We start from the raw sequence: 24,011 nt of genomic DNA, 5'->3' as shown, positions 1-24,011 counted from the left end.
TCCACTGTTAGCTCAACAAACTCTCTGCCTTTTTGTTATTACAGTCTGTTAAGATTCAGGATCCAGGCAAATGTGTTGGGTTTGCAGTAAATGGTTCTACCTATATAGGCATTACACACAGAGGCCCTCCTTTCTCCCCTGCTGCCAACCTCAGCATCTTTAAATTGCAGAAGGACCTCAATATCACATTGGTAATTCTAAACCTAATTATGCCACAATATCACGTTTTCTGACATCACTGTAACATTGTGGTCATTTCTTGTATTATGGCTGCATGATTTGATTTCTTTAGGAACAAGTCTTGGGTGTTGAAGCTCTGGATGTGAAACACTTCTCCACTGAAGGCAGAGATTATCTAATAGCATCAAGCCAGGTGATGATGACCACTGAAACAGATATTTAAATATTTATTTTAATGTCAAAATCATTACAAAAAGGCAGAAGTTCCTCGTGGGAGGCATTCTGAATCTTTGACTGAACTTAATCTCTCTGATTCTGCAGATTTTTGTTTGGACTGGAGGCTCTTTTATGCTCCACCAGACTCTTGACTTCAAACAGAGCATCCTCAGTGTGACTCCGTTCACTCGTGCAAACACTCCCTACTTGTTGGCGTGCATGGATGGACAGAATGTGAGCTGCCTCCTGCTTCGGTGGACCAGTGGAAGATTTCAGAATCCACAGCCTCTCCCACTTTCTGGCAGAGCCAGTCAGGTGGAGGCAATCAGCAGAAGAACTGAGGAGACTCTCCTGCTGGTTGCTATTGAAGGTGAAGGTTTCTTGGCTTGACATGGCATTTATGAATGGTGATGCAAATTTAAATCCATGTAAATCCATATTTGAACATGAGTTGCCAGAAGAATAAAGCAAAAAAAAAATGTATAAGCCTAAATTACCCAAGGACTTGTGCATATTCAAGGTATTTATTCAAGTACTCTTAGTATGCAGTATGTTAAGAGGATGGTTGTGCTTTTGCAGCAATGAGATGCTATTTTTCCCAGTTCTAGTGTTTGTGTGTATTGTGCAGTGGTTAGATCTCAGTTAGCTTAGTACAAACAAACTGCTTATACTCAAGAAGGAACAGAGAAAAAAAATCTGTTGCAGAAAGGAAAAGGCTTGTTCTGTTGTCTCAGTTAAATTTGTAAAATTTACAATGTAGCCCAGGTCATATATTTATACCATGCGCTGTATATTTTGACGAGACATAATCCTTCTGAGTCTAAAAAAAGTGGTGAGTGTTTTTGGTTCAAACCCATTGTGGGTTTATGGGAAATGCCTCTGTGTGGAGCAGAGCAGAGCCACACATTGGCCCAGAGTTTGTAATTTGTCAGTCCTGGGTGTGTCAGCCAGGCCAGCGGTTTCTTTTTACACAAACATGCTATTCTAGTGTGAAAGAACTTAAGTCTGTGTATTTTCATGTGCCTGTATTTTTTCAGGTCTGTCTTCATCCTGTGAGGTGTTACAGTGGAGCTCAGTGCAGGATGTACCACAGCTTTACCAGTCCATTCCTCACCCAGGCCTCACCTCTATTCACGCCTTCCTTGCTCCTTCTGGAATCAGTAAGTGCAACTGTCATGAACTGCTGTGGGGGAGATGATGCAGAGATTCAGCCAAATACATTGGTACTCAAAAGATGACAGTTCCTGATTTATTAGCTAATGATCCTAAACATACAGCCAAAGCAACCAGTTAGTTTTATAAGGTAAAGATGTTTGACTCAGCTTTAACTGGCTGAGTCAAACATCTGATCTCAATTAATTATGTGTTTCACTGTTTGAAAATCAGACTGAAGAGAGACCACGCATGCAAAAGTTAGTGTGTTGGAGTATAGAGCTGGGAAAGCATCTGTATACCTGGAAAAGATGCAAAGCATCTGCTGACACACAATTAATTTTAAATCTATAAAAGATCTCTATAGGCACTAAGGTATTTTATGCATGCAGTCCTGTGAAAAACTAAGTGCACCCTTACTGCTTCCATAGGAATTAAGAGGGTAAGTAGCAGCCAGGTGCTGCTAATCAGATGCACTTGATTAACTGATCATCAGCAAGTGGTGCCACCTCTATAAAAGCGGTGGTTTTGGTAGTTTGCTGGCCTGGAGCATCCAGGTGTGTTGCCACAATCTTCCCAAAAGTGGACATCCCAGCAAATTCACCCCAAGGCAAGACCATGAAATGATCAGCAAAATTGGGAAAAAAAATAAACAAAAAAACAAGAGCTACATCTCAGACTCTGCAGGGCTCAGTTAGTTTGTTAAATGCTAGTGTTCATGGCAGCACAATTAGAAAAAAGTCTGAACAAGTATGGCTTGTTTGGAAGGGTTGCCAGCAGAAAGCCTCTTCATGCTAAAAAGAACATGGCAGCTCAGTGGTTTGTTCAGTTGCCTCTGAACAAACCACAAGACTTCTGGAACAATGTCCTTTGGACAAGTGAGACCAAAGTGGAGATGTTTGGCCATAATGTGTAGTGCCACATTTGAAATGCTGTGGTAGGACCTTAAGAGAGCTGTGCCCGCAAACCTCAATGAATTGATGCAACATTGTAAAGAAAAGTGGGCCAAGAGTCCTCCACAATGATGTGAGAGACTGATAAAGACGTGCAGAACGTGATTACATAAAGTTATTGCTGTTAAAGTTCGTTCTAAAAGCTACTGGCTAATGGGGTGTACTTAGTTTTCCCCAGCAGAGTCTGCAGAGTTCTGTGAAAACCTTTTCAATTTTTTTTCAAATGACTGTATCCTGCATCTCCCAGTTCTTTCTATAATGATGTCAGGCTGAGATTTGAAAATTCACCATAGCATTAATTATTTCATGTTGCATGTTGTGTTCAGACACCTTAAATAAATACTTCTCTTTTTCAACAGTTTATGCTCTACTATCTGGTAGAAATGGTTCATCGATGTACTCCTGGAGGTCTGATGCAAATCTCTTCATTATGATCCTGAGGGCCCCTCAAGCCCTTAGCTTCCTCTCTCTCATGGTCCCATACCTCAATACCACAAAGATCTTCTTGGCTTCTTCTGAGGACAATAGCTCCACTGTTTATGAATTTACTTCTGTCTCCAATCAATCTGATTTCATACCCAGGTATTCAGATTGTTTGAAGTTATACTTTGATTATATGATAAAAAGACAGACTAGTTTTTATTCAGAAAAGAAGAAACAAATCATCAAATAAAGTTGTTATGTACTGCAAATGTTGTGTTTACTTTCTCGCATTCAGCTTTGGGGAGTTGCACTTTGCACCGGGTGACAGTGAGCTGGAGATAGCGGTGAACATCATAGATGATGACATCCCTGAGGTGCAGGAGCACTTCCTGGTCAAGCTGAAGAATCCAAAGGGTGGGGCTGAGATTGGATTTGGTGGTCAGGTTACAGTGATTGTCCCAACCAACGATGATGCCTATGGAGTCATCGGCTTTGCTCCGGTAAGAAGATAGACCTTTTGACATTAGACAGCTTGTGCGTTTGCCCAACATGTGTCTATTATGTTAAGCCCCAAATGATTTATGTACCATGTACTGAATATAAAAATTGTATTTTAATTTGTACCACAAGCATTGTAATCTCTAATTATTTGCTATTACCTTTCTGCAGAATTCTTTGTCTGTGGAGTTGGAGGAGTTGGAGCAAAATAATCAAATTTCTTTGAGTGTAGAGAGGAGAAGAGGGAGTTTTGGCAGACTCACTGTTCACTGGGCTGCCAATGGCAGTTTAGCAGACATTTATCCCACTTCAGGAGTGGTGAGCAACACTTTCTGTCCTGTTATACATAAGACACATGGTGTATTGACAACATGTTTGAAATTTAAATGCTTACTAATAATTGCAGAATTGTAATGGATCAGTGTAAAATGTTATTTTCTATCACAGGTTACATTTTCAGAGGGCCAAACAGTAGCTTTCATCTCACTGGCTGTGATAGCAGATGGTGTCCCAGAGCTACGGGAGTATGTCACAATCACCCTACTTGATGTCACTACTGTGGGACTTCAAGACCTACAACAGGCTGCAGTCATTGACCAGCAATGGGCTAAAGCTCTACTCACCATCTTACCAAATGGTTCTCCCTATGGAGTGATTGGATGGCATCTGGACTCCCAGTTTACACTAACACAGGAGCCACAGAGTGAGAATTTCTATGAAAATAAATAGATGAATGGATTATTGAATGAGGCTGAGGCAGTAAATGTGAGTTTATATTGGCTCACAATGAAAGAGGTCTGATGTACTGTAATTAGCTTAAGATAAATGGTTGCTAACCTATTTAAGTACATTCCTCAGTTGCAGCTCCTGTTACTTTAGCTTGCTAAGTGCCAGTCTCTTTTGAAAAATCACAGAATACCAAGTCTTTTCTTTTGTGGTCAGTTTACAGTAATCACACTTTGAGATTTACCGTAAAACAGATTTGCTGTGATTTCCAGGATTTAAAGTATCAACCTTTGCACTGTGCCAGCTTTGCCAGGGAAGTCTGAGTTGTAGCGCAAAATGCACACAGACTGTCTTTGGAAAATTCTTAGCTTACCTACATGAGATTTTTCTACTGTCCAGAGTTGTTATTGCCATCTTTAATCATACGACACACACACAAACACAGCATAAAGAATGGATTTGTAATTATTTCTGTTCTGCTTTATCACTGACTTATTTACCTTATTTCTTTTCAACCTGCAGGGATTCCAATCAATGTGACTCTCTCCATAGTAAGGGAGCAGGGCTCCTCGGGTGAGGTGGCAATCTATTACCAGACCAGGCCAGCCCTGTACAAGCCCCCCTCCAACCAAGCTACTGCAGGAGAAGACTACCTTGCCAAAGATGACACCATTATTATGATAAATGGTGCTACTGTGGTCCTTGTCACTATTACAATCCTACCGGTAAGGATATGCTGTTGAGTTATAGAGAAGTTTATTAAATCCACTTAAGTTGGGAATCATGTATAAGAAAAAGAGCTCATTTTATCTTCTACCAACAGTCATTTGGTACCAAAAAGGATATTATAAAGAAAAGACTGTGAGCATGCTAACTAAATAGGTGAAGGTATTTAGTCTGATCTTTTATTTTATAATTCCCAGACTCACATCCATTCAGACTGGATTATAGGGACTGACTCCTCTTTTTCACTATCAGGAATAATGACGATAGTGACCAGCCCTGTGTCTGTCTAAAGACTGGACTTTCAATTCAGGGCAGTCACTAAAGGAATATCTCTTTTCATCCTTGTTTTGTCCTGTTCCATTAGGGAAGAAATAACCATTAACTCTCTTAGCCTTCCTTCTCTAAAGTTGTATACATTTTGCACAATTCAAAATGTTCAAGTCTCAGATTTATTAAAAATGATCATTGTGAATCTGAAGAATGGTTGTCTATTATTAATTGTTCATGTATGTGTTTTTTTTTCTCCTAAGGATGATATCCCAGAGCTGGCAGAGAGTTTCCTGGTAAATGTCACTAAAGTGGAGCTAGTTAGCGGGTCAGTTGGAGCAGGGCAGCCTAGTCTGAAGCGACCTGGTATGGAAGTAGCAGAGGTCACAGTCCAGGAGAATGATGATCCCCGAGGGATTCTCCAGTTCAATGTTTCTGAGGTGAGGTGAACACGTGACTTTACATAGAAATAACCTTGATGGTGATTTAGAAATTGAATTATTGAGTGTATTTGGAAACCTCCAGTTTGATACCTAGAGGGCTTCATCAAAAAGCTTCCTTCAAAGCAATAAGTAATACAATTGTGAAAAAACAAAAAAGACTAAATGAATCATGAAATGTAATCTTCTTAAGGACATTTCATTTCAAATTCATATTTCTTAATAATTACAAATTTATTATAAATTTCTAGGATATTGCTCGAAGTGTCATGCTGGCCTATGAGGTACCACCACCAGACAATGTTCTCCTACTGTCAGTGGTGCGACTCGCTGGTACAACTGGAAGGCTAGTCGTCTACTGGGAAGCTCAGCCAGTCACCGCTGATCTTAATGACTTCAGCCCCCTTTCTGGAAACATCACCTTTCAGGATGGGCAAGTGAGTGAATTGTCCCAAGTTGAAATGAACTTACATTAAATATCACATCAAGCTACTGTATAAGGTGATCCACAGGCTACTGCTTTGAGCTTGTGTTTCCCCAAACCTGTTTCTAGAGAGAAGCCACAATTGCCATCACCATCATGGATGATGAACAAGTGGAGACTTCGGAGAACTTCACAGTGAATTTGCTGCGTGTGATTGGTGGCGCTCGACTTGGACGAGTGACCTCGGTGACTATAAATATTCCATCAAATGACTCACCACTTGGACGATTTGGATTTCAGGAACTAGAGGTGAAATTGAAATGTCTCTGTTGTCAACATTTTTAACTTAAACCTATCCATGTTATTGTTCTACTCGGTGTACATTAAAGATCATGTATAACCGTATTACCTAATCCTCTCTAAGGTTGCTGTCAGTGAACCACAGTTTGTGGATGATCCTTCTGCTGTGGCAACACTAACGGTGCTGCGCAGCGCGGCAGGTGTGGGTGCAGTGACACTGGCGTGGCAACTGGACGGCCAGGCCGCAGAGGACCTCTCACCTATAAATGGAACTCTCATCTTCACTGAGGTACAGTAGAAAAAAGGGTGATACTGAGTGTCCAACAAATATTGTAATTTTAAATAAGTGACTGAGCTCATGCAGTATTATTATTATTATTTAGAATTTTACTGATATTTTATCTGCACATACTGGATAACGTGTTACAAATTTCTTCCTGAATTCTTCTTTATGTTTCATACTTTACAGACTCAATCGATGAAGTCATTTGTGATACGAGCCCTTGCTGACAAAGTACTGGAAGGAGATGAGCATTTCACTGTACACTTGCTTCCTGCAGACAGTGGTGCTGTCATAGACCCCTTAAAAGGTTAGTATTTGAAAATAAAATGTCAAAATGCTGGTGTATTTTCAGGATATAGTAATCATTGATCTCTGTCTCCTGTCCTCTGCAGGTATGGTCACCATCACTATCAGGGGAGACAAGGCTGCCCTGGGAATTATTGGAATTGCAGAGTCCTCTAGGAACATCCTCATAGGAGAACCTCAGGGGAATTACAATGGGAGTGCCATGGTCAGGTGAGATAAATGTCATGTTGTAGCACTAACCTGGGAAGACAAACAAGAGCTTTAAGTTGGAATACTTGTAATGTGGTGGGCATTTGTGTGTTTGCCTCCCCCAGCCTTTTGCGAGGGCCAGGTGTGTTTGGAGAGGTGCAGGTGTACTGGAATATCACTCCAGCTGTAGTTTCTGAGTTTGAAGCGATCTCTGGCACTGTCACTATGAGAGATAGACAGTCTACTGCCACCATTACTCTAAAGGTACTGAGTAATGTTCATTGAATGATCATAACATTGTTGCTATCTGTTTATTTTCACAACAAAAGACAGCATAACGATGCAATTGATTTCCAGAAAAATGTCACTGTCATATCTTTTTAATGTTAGGTCCTGGATGATGAACTTCCTGAAGTGCGCCGTGAGTACCAGCTTACTCTGACCTCTGCTACTGCAGGACTGGACATAAGTCCCACGGCCAGGCATGCCAGAATTATTATGGCAGCAAGTGACAACCCATATGGCCTTTTCTCTTTCACCCAGAATCAAATCAATGCAACAGAGAAGGAGGGAATGGTAAAGTCATAAAAATTGGTACTTGTACATGTAGCTGTAGATCTGCTTTATGATGGCAAATAATCACATCAAGCTGTGCAGTGTTCCTTGATCTGGTGTAGTTACATAACCTACAGCGATATAATTGAATTTCTTTTCTTTAGGTGAATGTGAGTGTTATTCGCTCCTTTGGCAATGAGGGCAGTGTGTTGGTGACCTATGAGTTATCAAGTAACACAGCAGTCAGTGGATTGGACTTTGCTCCAGCTTCAGGACAGCTGCTGTTTACCCCTGGCCAGAACTCGCAACAAATTACCTTGCATATCCAGGATGACAGTTTTCCAGAGGAGCCTGAGGTGTTTTTTGTCAACATCACTGAAGTGGTACTAGTCAGTATCAGGTAAGAAAGTTTATATATATATATATATATATTGAACCTGGAGGATCATCCATAATAAAGGCTTTGCAGAGCCCTAACACATATTCTGTTGATGTGAAACAGTTCTTGAAAGTGACTCTTTATTCTATGTCTCCCTCTTGTGGCCAGCGATGTTGACTACACCGTGAGAGAGTCAGGTCTACAGCTGGACCAGCCACCAGCTATAGGCAGCATTTCTTTTCTTGTTGTCATCATACTAAAGAATGATAATGTTGAGGGTATCCTGGAGTTCAGGGAGGACTATGTTAACATTACAGGTAACAAAAAGAAGCCAAAATGGTGGTGTTTTTTTTTTGTCTTGTAAAACATTCAAGTTGCCCAATTTTTGACGGAGAATTGTTTGACGGAGAAGATATTTGAAGATTATTTGTTATATGAATAATCCCTTTATACCATGCCTTTCTTGCTTCCAGTTGAGGAGAATGTTGGTACCGTGTTGATTCCAGTGGTGAGAAGATTGGGCACATACGGGCGAGTTTCTGCTCATTTTATTTCTAAAGGCCTGACTGCAGCCCCTGATCTTGACTATATCCTGTATAATGGCTCGGTGGCATTTGCCCATGGACAAAATACCAGCTTCATTAATGTTACTGTCATAGATGACCTGATCAGGTGAGAAGAAAAAATGTCTACATGTGCAGCTTAAGGTGTACAATATATTTAACACACACACACACACACACACACACACACACACACACACACACACACACACACACACACACACACACAGATACACACATTTTCTGCCATCAAGTTAAAAAATAATTAATATTTCAAACAGTTAACAGTAAAGACTTTATTTCATTCTACAACTACTGTAATTGTGTCCCCCCCCCCCCCCCCCCAGTGAATATGCAGAGATATTTGAGGTCATCCTGGTTGGAGCTACAGATGGCGCAGTTCTAGGTTCCCAAAATGTTGCGAGGATAACCATCAGCAAAAGCGACTCTCCAAGTGGGGTTGTCCGTTTCCTCAATGAGAGTCTAATCAATGTGGCCAATCCTAACTCCACTTTAAAACTCAGTCTGGTTTTGGAGAGATCAGGAGGCCTTGTAGGCAATGGAACGGTATGAAGAACAATGCCATAAACATAAATCACATGATTGTTTTCCATGATCACATCAAACTGTTCAAACCCTTTTCACAGGTTGCTTGGAGAATCCTTGGCCCTAACAGTAGAGAGCCCCTTCCCCTCAACAATACTGACATTAGAGGGCCTGTGAATGGGTCCTTCTTCTTCAAGGATGGAGAGTTAAGCACACACACCATAGAACTACTGATTCTTCCCCATGGGGAAGTAGAGGTGGAAGAGACATTTATTATAGAGCTCAGTATTCTGTCTGGAGAGATGGATGTTGATCCTCAGGCTGGTTCCATAAAACTGAAGGTATTTCACTGTATAATGTCTGCAAAGTTGATTCCACCATCATTAATCAGTTTGTTAATATTGTTGGACAAGGCAGTTTCTGTTCCAAAGTACTTTCTACCGAAAGCAAGCCTTATTGTCCCGACTCATTCCTACTCTCCTAATGTTTTCCTCTGGCAGATAGAGAAGTTTGGTGACCCCAATGGTATAGTCCAGTTTTCTAAGGATGCTCTTCGAGAGCGTGTCTACAATGAATCCACAGAAGCAGAGGGTCCATTAAACATTTCCTTTCTGATAATGCGTAGAGAAGGTGTCATGGGTAACATCACGGTAATTGATTATAAACTTTTACTATTTACTAATAATATCCAGTATTACTGCTTAAACTAGCTAAAAATATAGTTCTTTGTGTCCACTGTTAAATTGTAAACACAGCCGTATTGTATCCACAGGTCCACTGGCAGGTACAGAGTGACTCAGATACTGCAGGTGATTTCCTAGCCTTAACTGGCTCGGTGATGATTCAGGAAGGCCAAAGAGAAACAGAAATTGTCCTTAATCTGAAGCCCGATGCAGTGCCAGAGCTAGAGGAGCTCTACATTCTCCAACTTACATCTGTGGAGGGTGGGGGTACTCTAGATCCCAACCCAAATCTGATCAAAGCCCACATCAGGTTTGTCATTTCATAATTAGACAAAGGTAGGAGAAGAGTCAAAGACTGAATGAACATAATATTAATTTTCCTCTCTCACCCATAGGGTGCCTGCTAATGACGATCCTCATGGTGTCTTTTCCTTGAACCCTGAGCAACAGTCTATAGTGGTCCTCAGCTCAGGGTCTGAGATCAGCAGAGCTGTAGTTATAAATGTGACACGGCTTGCTGGGCTATTTGGCAACGCTAGTGTAGGGTATAGGATCACTGGTGAGATAGATGAAGGGATGGACATAGAGGAAACACTGGCTGGCAAAGCTGAAGGACGACTGCTTTTAATAGAGGGACAGCGATTCAGTGCTCTCTCTCTGCCCATCAGCAGCCAGGTGAGAAATCAATTTTTAGTGACACTAGTGTAGAGAAATACATTTAGTAAATACTTAAAAGGGATTACACTCTTTAAAATAGGATTTATAATATAGGTTTATAATATTTTGAATCCCCTGTTGATTTTGTTGGTTTCTTCCCAATGCAGGCGTTCTTGTCAGTGGGTGCAAGCATCACAGTAGAGCTGACTGATGTTAGACTTGTCAGTCCTGCTCTTGGCTCTTTGCCTCGCCTCCTTCATGAGGCCAGTGCTGCTCAACTGATTGTACCTGAAAAAGCTGCTAACTCAGAGGTGAGTTGTAGACATTTTTTTTCTACACATAAATGACTAACCAGTGAGAAAGAAACCTTTGCCAATTATCGGAGCTATTACTTCTGGTGCTCATTGTGTGTGTTTGCAGGCACTTGTTAAAGAACAGTTCCTTTAGCTGAACCTTCATCCATGATAAATATGGAGTTATATGTCAATTTTTGTTGAGTCAGGGCAGAATAATTCATAGATACTGTCAGAAAATTGATTCATAAACATCAGTTTATTTAAACATTTGTTAGTCACTTGATGAGAAACTGTGACATACAGCATCATATTCCTCTGACTTGTCCCTCTGCAGGCTCTGAAATCATTTAGAACTTGCAGAAAATCTGTAAAAGTCAGGTGGTGCTGAGTCATTGACTACTTTGTGAACATTTATCTGTTTTTTTGACACAAGTACTTAATCCTTGTGTTGCTAAATATCAAACTCACATGACATCTTACATATACCCCTTATATATAACCATTCTACTCTATATGAGGGCAGCAAAGTGACACTATTTTTAACTGTCCTCCATCATTTATGTTCTGCAGGTTGGCTTTGCCTCACTTGCTCTGTACGTGTCAAATGTAGAAAAGGGGATTTGTGAGGCAACTGTGACACGAACAGGGCTGTTTGGTAACGTGAGTGTGCAGTGGAAGGCTGGGTATCCTTCAGGACAGACTCTACCCGGCTTTAAAGCTGGAATTATCGATCCAGACTCAGGTGAGAGAGTGGGAGGAAGTGCTGAGAAGAATTGAGCTTTGAAAAGATTCGATTGTGTGGTATTTAAAATATATATATTTGAAGGTTTAATGAAATTCATATATGATATATTTGCCTTTCTATTTGATCAATCATAGGTACTAATTATTTATCCTTTGGTGGCAGTATGCCACACTGAGCTTCATCTGCCATCTTAGTGTTTCTGTGTAGCAAGTCCTCTTCTAACAGTTTGTAATGAGCTCCTTCTTTATACTTAGGTTCAGTAACCCTGGCCCATGGAGAGAGGACTAAAGCCATATCTCTAAGTGCTGTTGCTGATGCATTGGAGCCAGCTTCCTATGCCATACACCTCAGTGCTGCCTCCAGCACTGCTGGAATTGGTGCTGTCAAGTTCAGGTAGTTGTTCCAAAAGCGGTTGTAAGTTGTAGTTGAATTGAAACATTGAAAATTGGACTGCTACCTGCTCCTTTAATATCACGCGTGACCTCACTCTGATTTCTGTCTCTTCTGCACAGGTCAGGTTTTAGAGTGGCAGAGGTGGAGCCACTGGGGATCTACCAGTTTTCCCCTGATTCCCGTCAGATTGTTATTGCAGAGGACATCCAAACAATTACATTGTATGTTCAGAGACTTTACGGTTCTCGTAGCAATACCACCTACCTATCGTTTAGAACAGTAGCAGGCAGTGCAGCAGCAGGAGAGGACTTTTCTGCTGTGTCAGATGGCCGTTTAGTCTTTAACTCAACTCACCAAACCAATGCTTCATTAAGCCTTTCAATACTTGATGACTCCCTTTCAGAACCTGATGAGTACTTCCATGTAAACCTAACAGATGTTCAGGTTCTTAATCAAGACTTAGCATGGAGACATACCTCTCCTCGCCTTAACCCTCAGTACAGTGCCGCCACTGTAACCATCCTGGCTAGCGATGTGACTAGTGGAATACTGAGTATTGGACCTGATCTGCTCCAAGTACAAGAGGACAGGGATGAGGAAACCCAGCAGGAGCGCAGAGTGGTTCTCAGGGTGCGCAGGTCTGGCAGTGTAGATGGGGCTGTGAGGGTTCAAGTCCAAGCATATGGAGGTATGTGCTTATTTTGCTGCATGGCTTTTATATCTACATTGTAGTACATTGTATTGTGTAATTTAGTGTAATGTATAAAATTTTCTGACTTTTGTTATGTGTTTTTTTTTTTTAATTTCAGATGGAAGTACAACACCGCTTCCCATCAATTTGCAACCTGTTGGCACCCTCGCAAAGGAAGAGCAGGACTTCCGTTTGGAGTCCACTATAGTGTCCCTGCAGGCTGGTGAGAATGAGACAGAGGTTATCCTCCTCATCCTGGATGACTCAGAGCCTGAGGGACAGGAAGTATTCTATGTTTACCTCAGTGATCCAGAGGGAGGAGCACAGATCACAGACAGTTCATTCCAGGGATTTGGAGCTTTTGCCAAGATCACTATTCTTGGTAAATGCAAAAAAGATTGTTTGTGTGTGTGTGTGTGTGTGTGTGTGTGTGTGAGATTGGGGGGGGGGTTCAGTCAAGCATCTTCTGGCAAAAACAAGAAAACAATGTAAGATGTTTCCAGTAGATTAGGAAACTATTCAGACTCTTTTATTCTTTTCATACTTTATTGATATGTAGCTTGAAATTCATAAAAATTAGATTTTTAAGCAGCACATATTCAAATCCAAATGCCAAAGTGAAAACATTATTTTGGACAGTTCTGCAAATGTAAACATCTGAAAATCATCCTTAAGTTTTCAGAGGTCTCCTTTAATTCCTTGCTTTCTAAAAGCCATTTTGGCAGTAATTACAGCTCAGTGTGTGGAAGATCTATTCAGGTTCTGTCAGATCAGATAAGATCTGAGTCTTCTAGTGAGAATCTCAGTGGTTTAAGACCTGCAGCAGTTACAATCCTTGAAGCCAGTGTGTGCTTTAGAAGAAGCTAAATACACTTGCCCTGATTTGATCAATGTCTACGCAGACAATCGAGTTCCTTAGACCTCCTATTGTTGTAATATGTGGTATGAATTGTTGGTCCTGTAGACATAGGTCTGTGCCTTTCTGTCAAGCCAGTTCAGTTTTACACACATGGACATTCACAGCAAATGGTAATAAAAACTTTTGTAAATGAGAAGTTGTAGTTTTTCACGCATTTGCAAAAAATGTCACTTTGGCATTTACTTTCTTATAGTGTTGATTGTTGTTCAAAGTGGAAATGCTATCAATTTAAAAATAATCCAGAGCACAGTAAAATGTTCTAAAATAAAATACTTTCTGAATTCACAGTATTTGCTGATATGTGTTCATAACTGTCTTCTTTTGTTGATTGTGTTATGTCTTATCACTGTTGCATCACAATTTATAGCACACAAAATATTATGCGGTATAAACTATTTATTGTGTATTCCTCTGTTTTCTTTCTTTCTTTCTTCCTTCCTTCCTTCCTTCCTCACCAGGGAGTGACTTCCATAATGGCATTGTAGGATTTAGCCTTAATTCTCTGATGGGCCAAGTTTTGGATGAAGATTCAGAGAATAGAACTGCTCTGCTTTACCTCCAGAGACAGAAAAACAGGTAATGACTTTTTTTTTTTAACTTCTGCTGGTGTTGATTGAAAACCTGTCTCTTGGTAATGGTTCCGTTATCAATGTGATTTATTTTTTCTCTGCTCAGAGCCTTTGAGGATTTGAAGGTCTTCTGGAGAGCTACCTTCAACAAAGCATCTCTAAGTCTTGTCAATAATGGAGTCAACCTAACTACACAGCTTGTTCAGACCTCAGGAACAGTGATCTGTAGGAGAGGAGAGATAATATGTACTTTCACTCTGGAGGTCCAAGATGATGAAGTAAGAGAGGCCGTGGATCTTGGCAAAGGCAATGCTGCAGCATTTTTCTTTTGTTTCTAACCTTGAAATGTGCTTATCTATTCCACTGTAGGAACCAGAATACCAGGCATGGTTCCTAGTGGAGATTTATCAAGTAGGTGCTGGAGCTGCCATTAATGAGACCACTCGTTTTGCCAACATCACCTTAGCAGAGAGCGACAATCCAAATGGTGTTGTATACTTTGCTGTGGGCCACAGACTCCCCATTGCCACCCCGATGACCACAAACCTCAGCCTCCAGGTCTACAGACGGGCAAGCACTGCTTCTGCCATGTCTGTACAGTATCGCACAGTGGTAAGACAAAACATGCTATATGTAGAAATTTAGCACATACAGTATATAAGGCACAAGTGTCTGACACACACACACAAAAATATGTGTATATACATACATGCATGGAGGATATGTAGCTGTTTGAGTGGGTCTGTACCCAGCATGGAATCATTTATATTAGGCAGCTGTGGTTGTGTGCATACTAATCAGAAGGTCAGTGGTTCAATTCCCAACACTTTCAGTTCGCATGTCAAAGTGTTTCGAGGCAAGATAATGAACCCCCAAATTGCCCCCAATGTGTTTCCCCCAATCTGATTTGCCTTGTTGACTTTAATTGGCACATATCTGATCATGTACCAATCTGATTTTATTATTGAAGCCATTATTGAGCAGCATAAGCACCAAAACTTACTCTACCATGTTATTGTAATTTGTTTCAGTCTTTTGTAGAGGTGTGATGATTCTGAACTTTTATGTTAACTTTTTCCTGAAATATGAAACTACATTTTGGTGCCTCTTGTTGTGTCCTTCAGTAATGCTGTTCATGTAGATTAATAAAAGCAATGGTTTGTTGATGGAGTTCAGAGAGACCAAAGGTTTTCCCCTTCCCCTCCCCTCTTTAATCTCATCCTCACCTACCTTCTCTATGAGGGATTATGATTAAAGATATCTGCACATACCCCCCCAGGGCATAAAGCATCAGACTTTTCAAAACTGGAGATGAAAGATTGTTGAGTGCACTCCAAAAAAAAAAAAAAAATCAAATCAAAAACCTTCCATGGCTGCTTCATCCGCTTTCATCTCTCAAAGCATTGTGAGACACCAGGTTTGCTGAATAATAAAAGCCCAACATTTTTGTTGCTTTCACCCTAATGATCAGCTTCTTTGTTCTACATGTGCTTTATTTGCAGTTTAGATCATTGTATACAAATGGAAATTGTGCCATTAAGAGTCTGATAATGTGTGATTTGTTCATTGTTTTCAGCTGAGAAGTTTATAAGTTGTGTCACTTTTAATCTTTTTTTTTCTTTTTAGTATGATTGTGGTTACATAACTCTATTATTATTTCCTTTATTCCTCTACTTGCTGCTTTAATTAAATCAAGCAGAGTTTACTGTTGTTTTTTTTTTTTCATTTTGTAGGAGGTTCCCAGAGAAGAGGTGGTAGGTCCATTTACAATCCAGCCTGCAAAAGAAGGGATGGACTTCCCTAAACAGGAGGGCCGACTGACTTTTGATGTTGGCAACCACAACACATCACTGGAGATTTCTTTAACACCTAAAAATGCCTCGTCCTTACCCACACCTAAGCGCTTCCAAGTGGAGCTATACAATCCTACAGGAGGCGCCACAATACACAATCAGTTTGGCCTGGCTAATGTCACTCTGGTGTCAAATGCAGCAAGTGAAGCTGTCTGGGTCTTACTGGACCAACTGCATCAGCCTCTTGACCCTCCTATATTGAATCAGGTGCTGCGGGAGATGGTGAATAAAGTCAGTCCACCTCTTACTAGTGAACAGATGACTGCTGTGCTTGAAGGTTTGAGAAAGGTGAGTCCAATCATCTGTTAGTTGCATCAAACAAATAGGAGATTTTTTTTTTTTTATACTTCATAAGTGCATAAAATATTGTGCAATGTGTGTGGTTGCATGTAATTGTGAGTCAGTGTTGTAGTTTGTGTCTCTTAGCTAGGCATATATCACCTCCTGTAATCTACTCTGACCAGTCTGTCATTTGAAAAGTCTTAGTTCTCAAGATTGATGCTCTCACAAAGTTGAAGTTAGAATCTATTTATTGTATTTTTTCTTAACCAGCTGTCTAAGAGAATGAACAGAATATATGGGAGCATATTTAGAGACAGTATTCTAATTCAGTATAGAGCACACACAAGCTTTATAACACCTAAACCAAAGAAAGTAATTCAAAGGAGTGCTTTAAAAAAGAGAATTTCAACACTAGTTTACTCAAAGACTGACAGTTGCATTCATGCATTGTTGCTTCTCAGTCTTTCTCACCCACTTTTTCTCCTGAGCCAGGTGCTTGTGGAGGCAGAAAGGGCTCCTTTACAAGACAGCAGCCGGAATCTGACCTATGACTTGTTGTGCGCCTTGGCCAATTCCAGCCGAATTGACACTCGAGGCCTCAGCCACCTTGCTGAGGTGGTGGAGCGATTTGCATTCTCCCTCCTTAGACATACTCAATGTGAGATGTGAGTGTCAATGAGTGAAGAATTGCATGTTACATGATATTGTAATACAGATGAGGAATAAAGTCACTCATGCTTGGAATTTTTCTTTTTAAAATTCTTCTCCAGAAAGGGCACAATTCTGGAAACATGTCCATATATGACCATCTCTGCTTTCCAGTGGTACCCCACACAAATTAATGGGCACAAGTTCAGGGGCCTTAATGGAGACTTCTTCCAGCTCCCGGATACCCTGCTGGCAGTACCATCAGGTTTAACTGCAGACTGCAGCAATCTCAGCAGGATTCAGCTGACTGAGTTTAGAACTGAACATTGGTTTCTCACTAGCGATACGGCCACTGCTCTCAGTGGGAAGGTAGGTGCTAGATACTGACTTCATTTGAAACGTATGTGCAGTTGTCAAAATGTTAAAATTTATTGGGTTTTTTTTTTTTTTTGAACAGCAGGTGGCAGCATTGCTCTGATATGACACAGCCATTAATCTTGTGTTGAGTCTGCAACCGAACCCTCTTCTGTTGTATCTGGTTATATGTAGGTATTCTCAGCTAGCCTCCAGGGCAGAGGGTCACGACCTCTGGAAGATGGCAATGAGGTGGTGTATCGTATCCACAGCCCCGGTCAGCAGGTTAAACCAGGCCAGTCTCAATGCCTTCTCTGGAACCAGACCACTGCAAGGTAATGTGCCACAGACACATGAAGTCAGATTCAAACTTAACTATTCCTTAGGTAGACTAAAATAGTACACCCCCATTCAAGGTATATATAACAAAATATTCAAAATATTTTATTTCTTGATAATGCAACCAAAATTTATTTTGTGTTATTTGATATCAGTTGCTGAGGTTTTTTTTATTCTACTGTATGCCTACTAAAGTATTTTTTACTAGATGAAATTTATATTCCATATTATTTATATTTTATATAAGAGAATATATCTTTATATTTCAACAATATTACTATTTCCCTCATTTAAGATTACACATATTCATTAGCAAATAAAGAGAATGTCATTTATCACCCTAATATTTAATTGCATGACAATTTGCTAAATGAAAGGCACAGGTCCAAGTTCGTCCTCTCATTAAGGACTCTCTGTGGCCGATGTCAAATTTTTCTGCTTTATATCTGCACATTCAGTCTTTTGCACTCTGAATCATCACACTTGGAGTCACTTTGTTGAGGACATTCCTGGGGAGTGGAATTGAAGTTGGCAGGAACATGGTGTTTTTGGCAGGTTTGAATTGGACTGAACGGCTACTTGGAGGACGTATCCCACGAAGCAAAACTGATTATACAAGTGATATCAAGAGAGAGCAAAATCACAGTGCCATTCAATCTAACACAAACATGGCTGTGCCAGAGAACAAATTACACACAACTATAGGCATGGTAATAGGCTCGTTGCTCTTACTGTTTACTTTGCTAGTATTTTGTTATACTCTGTTTTACTGTCTGGTCTCTTATTGTCTTCTCTCCTGTCCTCTCCTCTAGCTGGTCATCAGATGGTCAGTACTGCAGGGCTGTGAAAGAAAGTGGGAATTATGTTGAATGTGCGTGCACCCACTTGTCTATCTATACAGCCCATGCTGAGTTTGAAATGCTTGCATCTTACAACGAAGCCTTCTACGCCTCAGGATTTATCTGTATCTCAGGTACAACACTCTTCCTTTGGCTTCTTTTCTTCTTACCTTTCTCCTAGAGTTTGAGTTTCCATAAGAAGCTCCCCACTTATATAAATAGCCACTTAATTCAAATAAATCACTTGTTTCTGTATCATTAACAACTGAGCCCGACTTCTCCATCCACAGGCTTTGCATTAGCCATAATATCCCACGTGCTGTGCTCCCGCTTCCCAATGTTTGCTGCCAAACTGCTCACTCACATGATGGTGAGCTGCCTTGGAACTCAGGTAATGCATTAGTTTGTATTTTCTTGTGTCCTGCTGCAGTGTGCCATTAAACTGCTAATGAATGCTGTATTAGTTTCTCTGGCATTCTCATCTCTTTGTGTCTGCTGCATCGCTAACCTTAAGTGTAGATGACAGGGACACCTCTGGGAATTATTGTAAAGGCATTCATCTCTCTGTGCTCCAGCAGATCCAGCATATTAGAGATGTGCGGATTACAAACATGAACACAGCACTCATACACAGATTTATTTTGTTAAAGCATTTTAAAGCTTACTGTGCACTCACTCATGCACCCACAGTCACATGTCACACGCTGGACGTGTCACCGGTGTTTTCTTGGAAATGTGCACGGATGCGAACATCATCCAGTGTCATCGTTTGCGTAGTTTGCGGGTTGGTGCGTCCTGACAACGCAACCATGCCCCCCGCACCCTCGCCCATTAAAACGCAAGCTGCCACATAACCATTGAGCGAGATAGATATGTGGCTACAGGTGGTCCCGATCAAGTGTGTGTGTTTGTATGTGTGCATGTGTGCTTGCGTGACTGAATGCGGGACTGGTAATTTTCCACTGGTCCCCCTCTCTTTGGTTGACAAACACAAGCTATATCTAAAGAGATCCTTGAGGGCTAGTCACCTTAGACTAGACCCATTTATGGCCCAGGCAGAGCCCCTGAATCTAAAAGGGTTTCGGATGGAAAATTCCATCCTGTTCTCTTTCCTTGTGTGTACGTTACTGTATATTAATGCCTTCTTCTTTGAAAGTGCATGTGTCTGAGATTGTGCCATGGGTTAGAAATTTGTATGTATTTTTCTAGCTTTTTAGTCAAAGCCAGATGATGAAGGCCTGCTTGCTGAAGGTCTGATTGAATGTGGGTTCTAATGTTAAGATGTAGCCTCTTAGTGCTCTTCTGCTCCTGTTGGAAGTATTTTAGAGATAATGATGGGCGGGGTGTACTGAATAAAAATTGAACCGGCATCATTGTCTTTACTTAATTATACAATTTATCTTGTATCTCAAGTGGCTTCCTGAAAAAAAAAATCCAAAGTCTCTAAAAGCAGATTTTTTTTAGACAGTCTTCTTTTTTCTTTCTTTCTTTCTTTCTTTCTTTCTTTCTTTCTTTCTTTCTTTCTTTCTTTCTTTCTTGCTTTCTTGCTTTCTTTCTTTCTTTCTTTCTTGCTTTCTACACTACTATATGTGACAAGTAAATCAACCATAAAGGTCTTTGTCATAGCTGTTGTGTCAGAGTATTTACCACTTATGAAAATTTGCCATTTACACAAAGAGAACTCAGTAACATTTAGGCCCAGGATTGCATAAGGCATTGCTGACAGGTTCATCTATTTTTTATTTTTTGTTTGTTTTCTTTGCTCAAAATAATACCTGCCAGTCAAGTATTTTTATGTTGCATTTATGTACAGCTGTGCTCAAAAGTTTACATACCCTGGCAGAATTTGTGACGTGAGGGGTTTGCCCATTTTTCAGAGACTATAAATAATAACACACACACACACACACAAACATTTCTGTCACTCATGGTTAGTGGTTGGGTGAAGCCATTGATTATCGAACAATTGTGTTTGCCTTTTTAAATCATAATGATGACAGAAGTTACCCAAATGACACTGATCTAAAGTTTACACACCCTAGTTCTTAATACTGTGTTCTACCTCCTTCAATATCAGTGACAGCTTGAAGTCTTATGTGGTAGTTGTGGTTGAGGCACTTTATTTTACTCAGATGCTAAAGCCACCCATTCTTCTTGCAAAAGCCTCCAGTTCCTGTGAATTCTTGGGCTGTCTTGCATGAACTTCACGTTTGTGATCTCCCCAAAGGGACTCAATCATACTGATGAGTGCAAATTTTCCTCCAATATTTTCTGATAACATGCTGCATTCATCTTGCCATCAGTTTTGACCAAGTTCCCTGTGACTGTGTAGCTCACACGTCCCCAAAACATCAGCGATCCATCTCCGTGTTTCACAGTAGGAATCGTGTACTTTTCATCATTGGCCTTGTTGACTCCCCTTCAAATGTAGTGTTTCCTGTTGTGGCCAGAAACTTCAATTTTGGTCTCATCACTCCAAATAAATTTGTTCCAAAAGTCTTGAAGCTTGTCTCTGTACTGTTTGGCAGTACAGAGCCTGTTTGCGGGCTGCTTTGTGGCACTGATGCAGTAATGGCTGGCTTCTGGCAACTCGAACATGCACCCACTTTTCTTCAAGTGCCCCCTTATTGTGCGTCTTGAAGCAGCCACACCACATTCTTTTCATAGAGTCCTGTGTGTCAGCTGAATTTTTTTTTTTTTTTTTTTTTTTTTTGCATCCTGAGCAATTTTCCTAGCAGTCATGGCTGAAATCTTTTATTAGTTTACCTGTCCGTGGCTTAGTTTCAACAGAATCCCTCATTTTCCACTTCTTAATTAGAGTTTTAACACTGTTGATTGACATTCTCAATTCCTTGGATATTTTTTTGTCCTATTCCTGTTTTATAAAGTTCAAGTATCTTCACCTGCAGATCCTTTGATAATTCTTTTGCTTTCCTCGTAGCTCAGAATCCAACAACATCAGTGCAGCACTGGATGAAACATGCAGGGGTCTGTCAGGAGCCCAAAAATCACTGACTTTTCACTCACACACACACACACACACACACACACACACACACACACACGCACACACACACACACACACACACACACACACACACACACACACACACACACACACACACTAATTACAGGCCAACAGGTCACAGTTGAGGATGGTTACCTTTATTAGCCATTCAAACCCGTGTGTCTCATTTTGTATGTTATCATGCCAAAACTTCCGGGGTATTTAAACTTTGTCATTTGGGTAGTTTCTGTCATCATTATGGTTTTAAAAAGGCAAACACACTTGCTTTTCATCCAACCACTAACCATGAGTAAAAGGAAAGTGTTTGTTATCATTCATATTCTCTGAAAAATGTAAAAAAAAATCATAAATTCCACCAGGGTATGTATATATATTAAAGTCTTCCTACAGCTATTAGTTAATGGTTCAAAGGAAATCATATTTTATAACTTTTATAACTATAACTAAAATAACAGAAAGAGGGAAAATTATTGAATGTTGGCCTTGAGACAAAGATGTAAACATCTTTAGTATCTCTGTTTTTTTGTTATTTTCTTTAGATGTATCAGTCTGCAAAGTTCTGTTTTAGACAGTCTTTGTTTTTCTTGGTCAATCTGAGGCTATAGCTGATGCAATGATAGCGCTGTCTTTCTTCAATAATCATAAAACAAGATGTATTTCAAATTCAGAGATTCCCACTGAGAAATCTTTATATATATATATATATATATATATATATATATATATATATATATATATATATATATAGGCAGAGCTCCCAGCTTCTTTCCTGCAATACACATCATTAGTAACAGGGATGTCTCCTGTATTTTTTGGGGTTGCAGCTAATGCCTCAACACTGATTTGAAGGATCATATCCAACTCCAGCCACCTCTGGCAGGCAGGGTACGCCATCTGTGTTGGCTGTAATTATTCACTGCCTTTGCCCTCTCTGTGGAGAAAATTAGAACTGCCAGTTTGATAGATTTCTCTCTCCAACTGCTACAGTAGACTGGACTTACATAATATTTCACTTCTTTTGGAAAGTCTGTGAGTTGAGTGACGAAGCATAATTTAAGGTTAGTGAGGTAACCTTGGGTTTTCAAGGTAGCAGTCAGCAGCAGATCAGCACTTAGTACAGCTGATTGTTCAGCAGGTGATAGTTTTCTGAGTGGGTCACAAGCAATTTCATCATTTTTTACTCCTTTTAAATCAATATAATCCTAAAACAGAGACTGATTGAAATATTAAAGCAGCGTTGACCTTTTAGAAAGCCTTCTTATTATTTTAAATCATATTTTTAAATTTGCTCTATGCTTGTTACCAAGACTGTTGGGCCAGGGTTCTAGCATACTTCTAAAATTATCCTGTACACTTGAAGGATGAATCTAAGCAACATATTAATTTTTGGAATACTCTCTTATAATTAGTGTTTTTTCAGTCCTCTTCTGACAAGTCAGTGCAAACTCAACAGACAGCAACAGTAGAGCTGCAAAAAGAAAGCATATCTGGGCCAGTGTTGCTTGTAATCATTAATGGAGCAATGATTTTTCAGTTGCACCAGCAAAGAAAAGCAAAGAAATCAAATTGTCTTCCAAGTTAATCTGCAGGAAAGATCAGCACTTATCTGAAGCGTTTAGTCATTAGGGTTTGCCTTTTATTATTATTATTATTATTATTATTTGTTGTGAAATTTTTTTTGGTGTCTTAGGCGATATTTATGCAGAAACAGAAAATTCATTAGCTGTAACTACTCGAACAGCCCAGCATTAAAAAAAAAAGAAAAAAAAAATCAAGATGCTTTCTTAAACATATTCAAATCTTTTGGAGATAAAAATTATAAAAAGGAGACATTTATCCATCTATTGTTGCACACTTGCTGCAGTTCAGTAGCATCTTACACTGACTTTTACCTTATGTAACTCAACAGTGACAACTAGAGGGAGCTCAACACCATCAAATAAAACCAGAAATGAGATTATAGTCATTAGCAGCACGTGTCTTAATAATGTAGCAGTGATCTAGAAAAATCTGTTAACTTATGTATTCACATGGTTGTGTAACTATATTTGCAGTTTTGTTGCTTTTAACCTGATTTATAAGATTTCTGAGAAATGCTCTATGCACCTCTAGACCTGCCTGTGTTTGCCTCCTTTACGTGAACATACAGCTGGATTCAGGAAAAACTGGGTTGTCATACCTCACTGAGGACCACTGCCTACTGTGACTGAGGTTGCTGGGCTTAGTGAAGCCAAATAACGAAAATATATCCTTTGTAAGTTAAGTTTGCTTTGTTGTCTGGACACCAGATCGAAGAAAATGAGAAAATAGAAGCTATTTGTTCAGCCTGTGCAGTTTAATTGTATTGCTTTGTCATTATTCTAGCTACCGTCCTTCTCATCTCTCTAGTATTTAGTTAAAAATGCCACAGACCCAAGGGCACCAAAGACAGAACGTTTAATGAAACTAATCATGAAAACTAAGACAGCAGAAAACAGCAGTGCTACAAGAAAGAGGGAAAGATGAGGGAGCAAACAGGACAGACAGGAAAGTGCTAGAGTCCCCAAACATACTGCAAGCCTGTTTACCAGAAATGTGATGTGACTTTTA

At 40.1% G+C, this 24,011-nt stretch overlaps 1 protein-coding gene across 1 annotated transcript in view; it reads left to right on the top strand.

Annotated features, from left to right (window-relative positions):
- Positions 1–24,011, top strand: part of adgrv1 (adhesion G protein-coupled receptor V1) — a 110,141-nt gene that overhangs the window by 41,083 nt on the left and 45,047 nt on the right. The window contains exons 51-89 of the mRNA XM_030738127.1: positions 45–191; positions 293–373; positions 502–766; positions 1,434–1,556; positions 2,861–3,083; positions 3,220–3,424; positions 3,594–3,740; positions 3,870–4,125; positions 4,671–4,873; positions 5,405–5,581; positions 5,833–6,018; positions 6,135–6,314; positions 6,430–6,594; positions 6,775–6,895; positions 6,981–7,104; positions 7,209–7,347; positions 7,474–7,659; positions 7,803–8,038; positions 8,186–8,334; positions 8,491–8,689; positions 8,928–9,147; positions 9,228–9,467; positions 9,627–9,776; positions 9,899–10,119; positions 10,205–10,484; positions 10,634–10,777; positions 11,333–11,504; positions 11,762–11,900; positions 12,020–12,588; positions 12,710–12,973; positions 13,969–14,086; positions 14,186–14,357; positions 14,449–14,691; positions 15,813–16,220; positions 16,707–16,879; positions 16,985–17,231; positions 17,412–17,551; positions 18,368–18,528; positions 18,685–18,785. Of these exons, the coding sequence (XP_030593987.1) occupies positions 45–191; positions 293–373; positions 502–766; positions 1,434–1,556; positions 2,861–3,083; positions 3,220–3,424; positions 3,594–3,740; positions 3,870–4,125; positions 4,671–4,873; positions 5,405–5,581; positions 5,833–6,018; positions 6,135–6,314; positions 6,430–6,594; positions 6,775–6,895; positions 6,981–7,104; positions 7,209–7,347; positions 7,474–7,659; positions 7,803–8,038; positions 8,186–8,334; positions 8,491–8,689; positions 8,928–9,147; positions 9,228–9,467; positions 9,627–9,776; positions 9,899–10,119; positions 10,205–10,484; positions 10,634–10,777; positions 11,333–11,504; positions 11,762–11,900; positions 12,020–12,588; positions 12,710–12,973; positions 13,969–14,086; positions 14,186–14,357; positions 14,449–14,691; positions 15,813–16,220; positions 16,707–16,879; positions 16,985–17,231; positions 17,412–17,551; positions 18,368–18,528; positions 18,685–18,785 (7,674 nt within the window). The remainder of the gene's footprint in view (positions 1–44; positions 192–292; positions 374–501; positions 767–1,433; positions 1,557–2,860; positions 3,084–3,219; positions 3,425–3,593; positions 3,741–3,869; positions 4,126–4,670; positions 4,874–5,404; positions 5,582–5,832; positions 6,019–6,134; positions 6,315–6,429; positions 6,595–6,774; positions 6,896–6,980; positions 7,105–7,208; positions 7,348–7,473; positions 7,660–7,802; positions 8,039–8,185; positions 8,335–8,490; positions 8,690–8,927; positions 9,148–9,227; positions 9,468–9,626; positions 9,777–9,898; positions 10,120–10,204; positions 10,485–10,633; positions 10,778–11,332; positions 11,505–11,761; positions 11,901–12,019; positions 12,589–12,709; positions 12,974–13,968; positions 14,087–14,185; positions 14,358–14,448; positions 14,692–15,812; positions 16,221–16,706; positions 16,880–16,984; positions 17,232–17,411; positions 17,552–18,367; positions 18,529–18,684; positions 18,786–24,011) is intronic.

The sequence above is a fragment of the Archocentrus centrarchus genome, chromosome 9 (assembly GCF_007364275.1).
Source record: "Archocentrus centrarchus isolate MPI-CPG fArcCen1 chromosome 9, fArcCen1, whole genome shotgun sequence".
Lineage (NCBI taxonomy): Eukaryota > Metazoa > Chordata > Actinopteri > Cichliformes > Cichlidae > Archocentrus > Archocentrus centrarchus.
The sequence above is the reverse complement of the archived record's forward strand: the minus strand, read 5'-3'. Positions and strand labels throughout refer to the sequence as shown.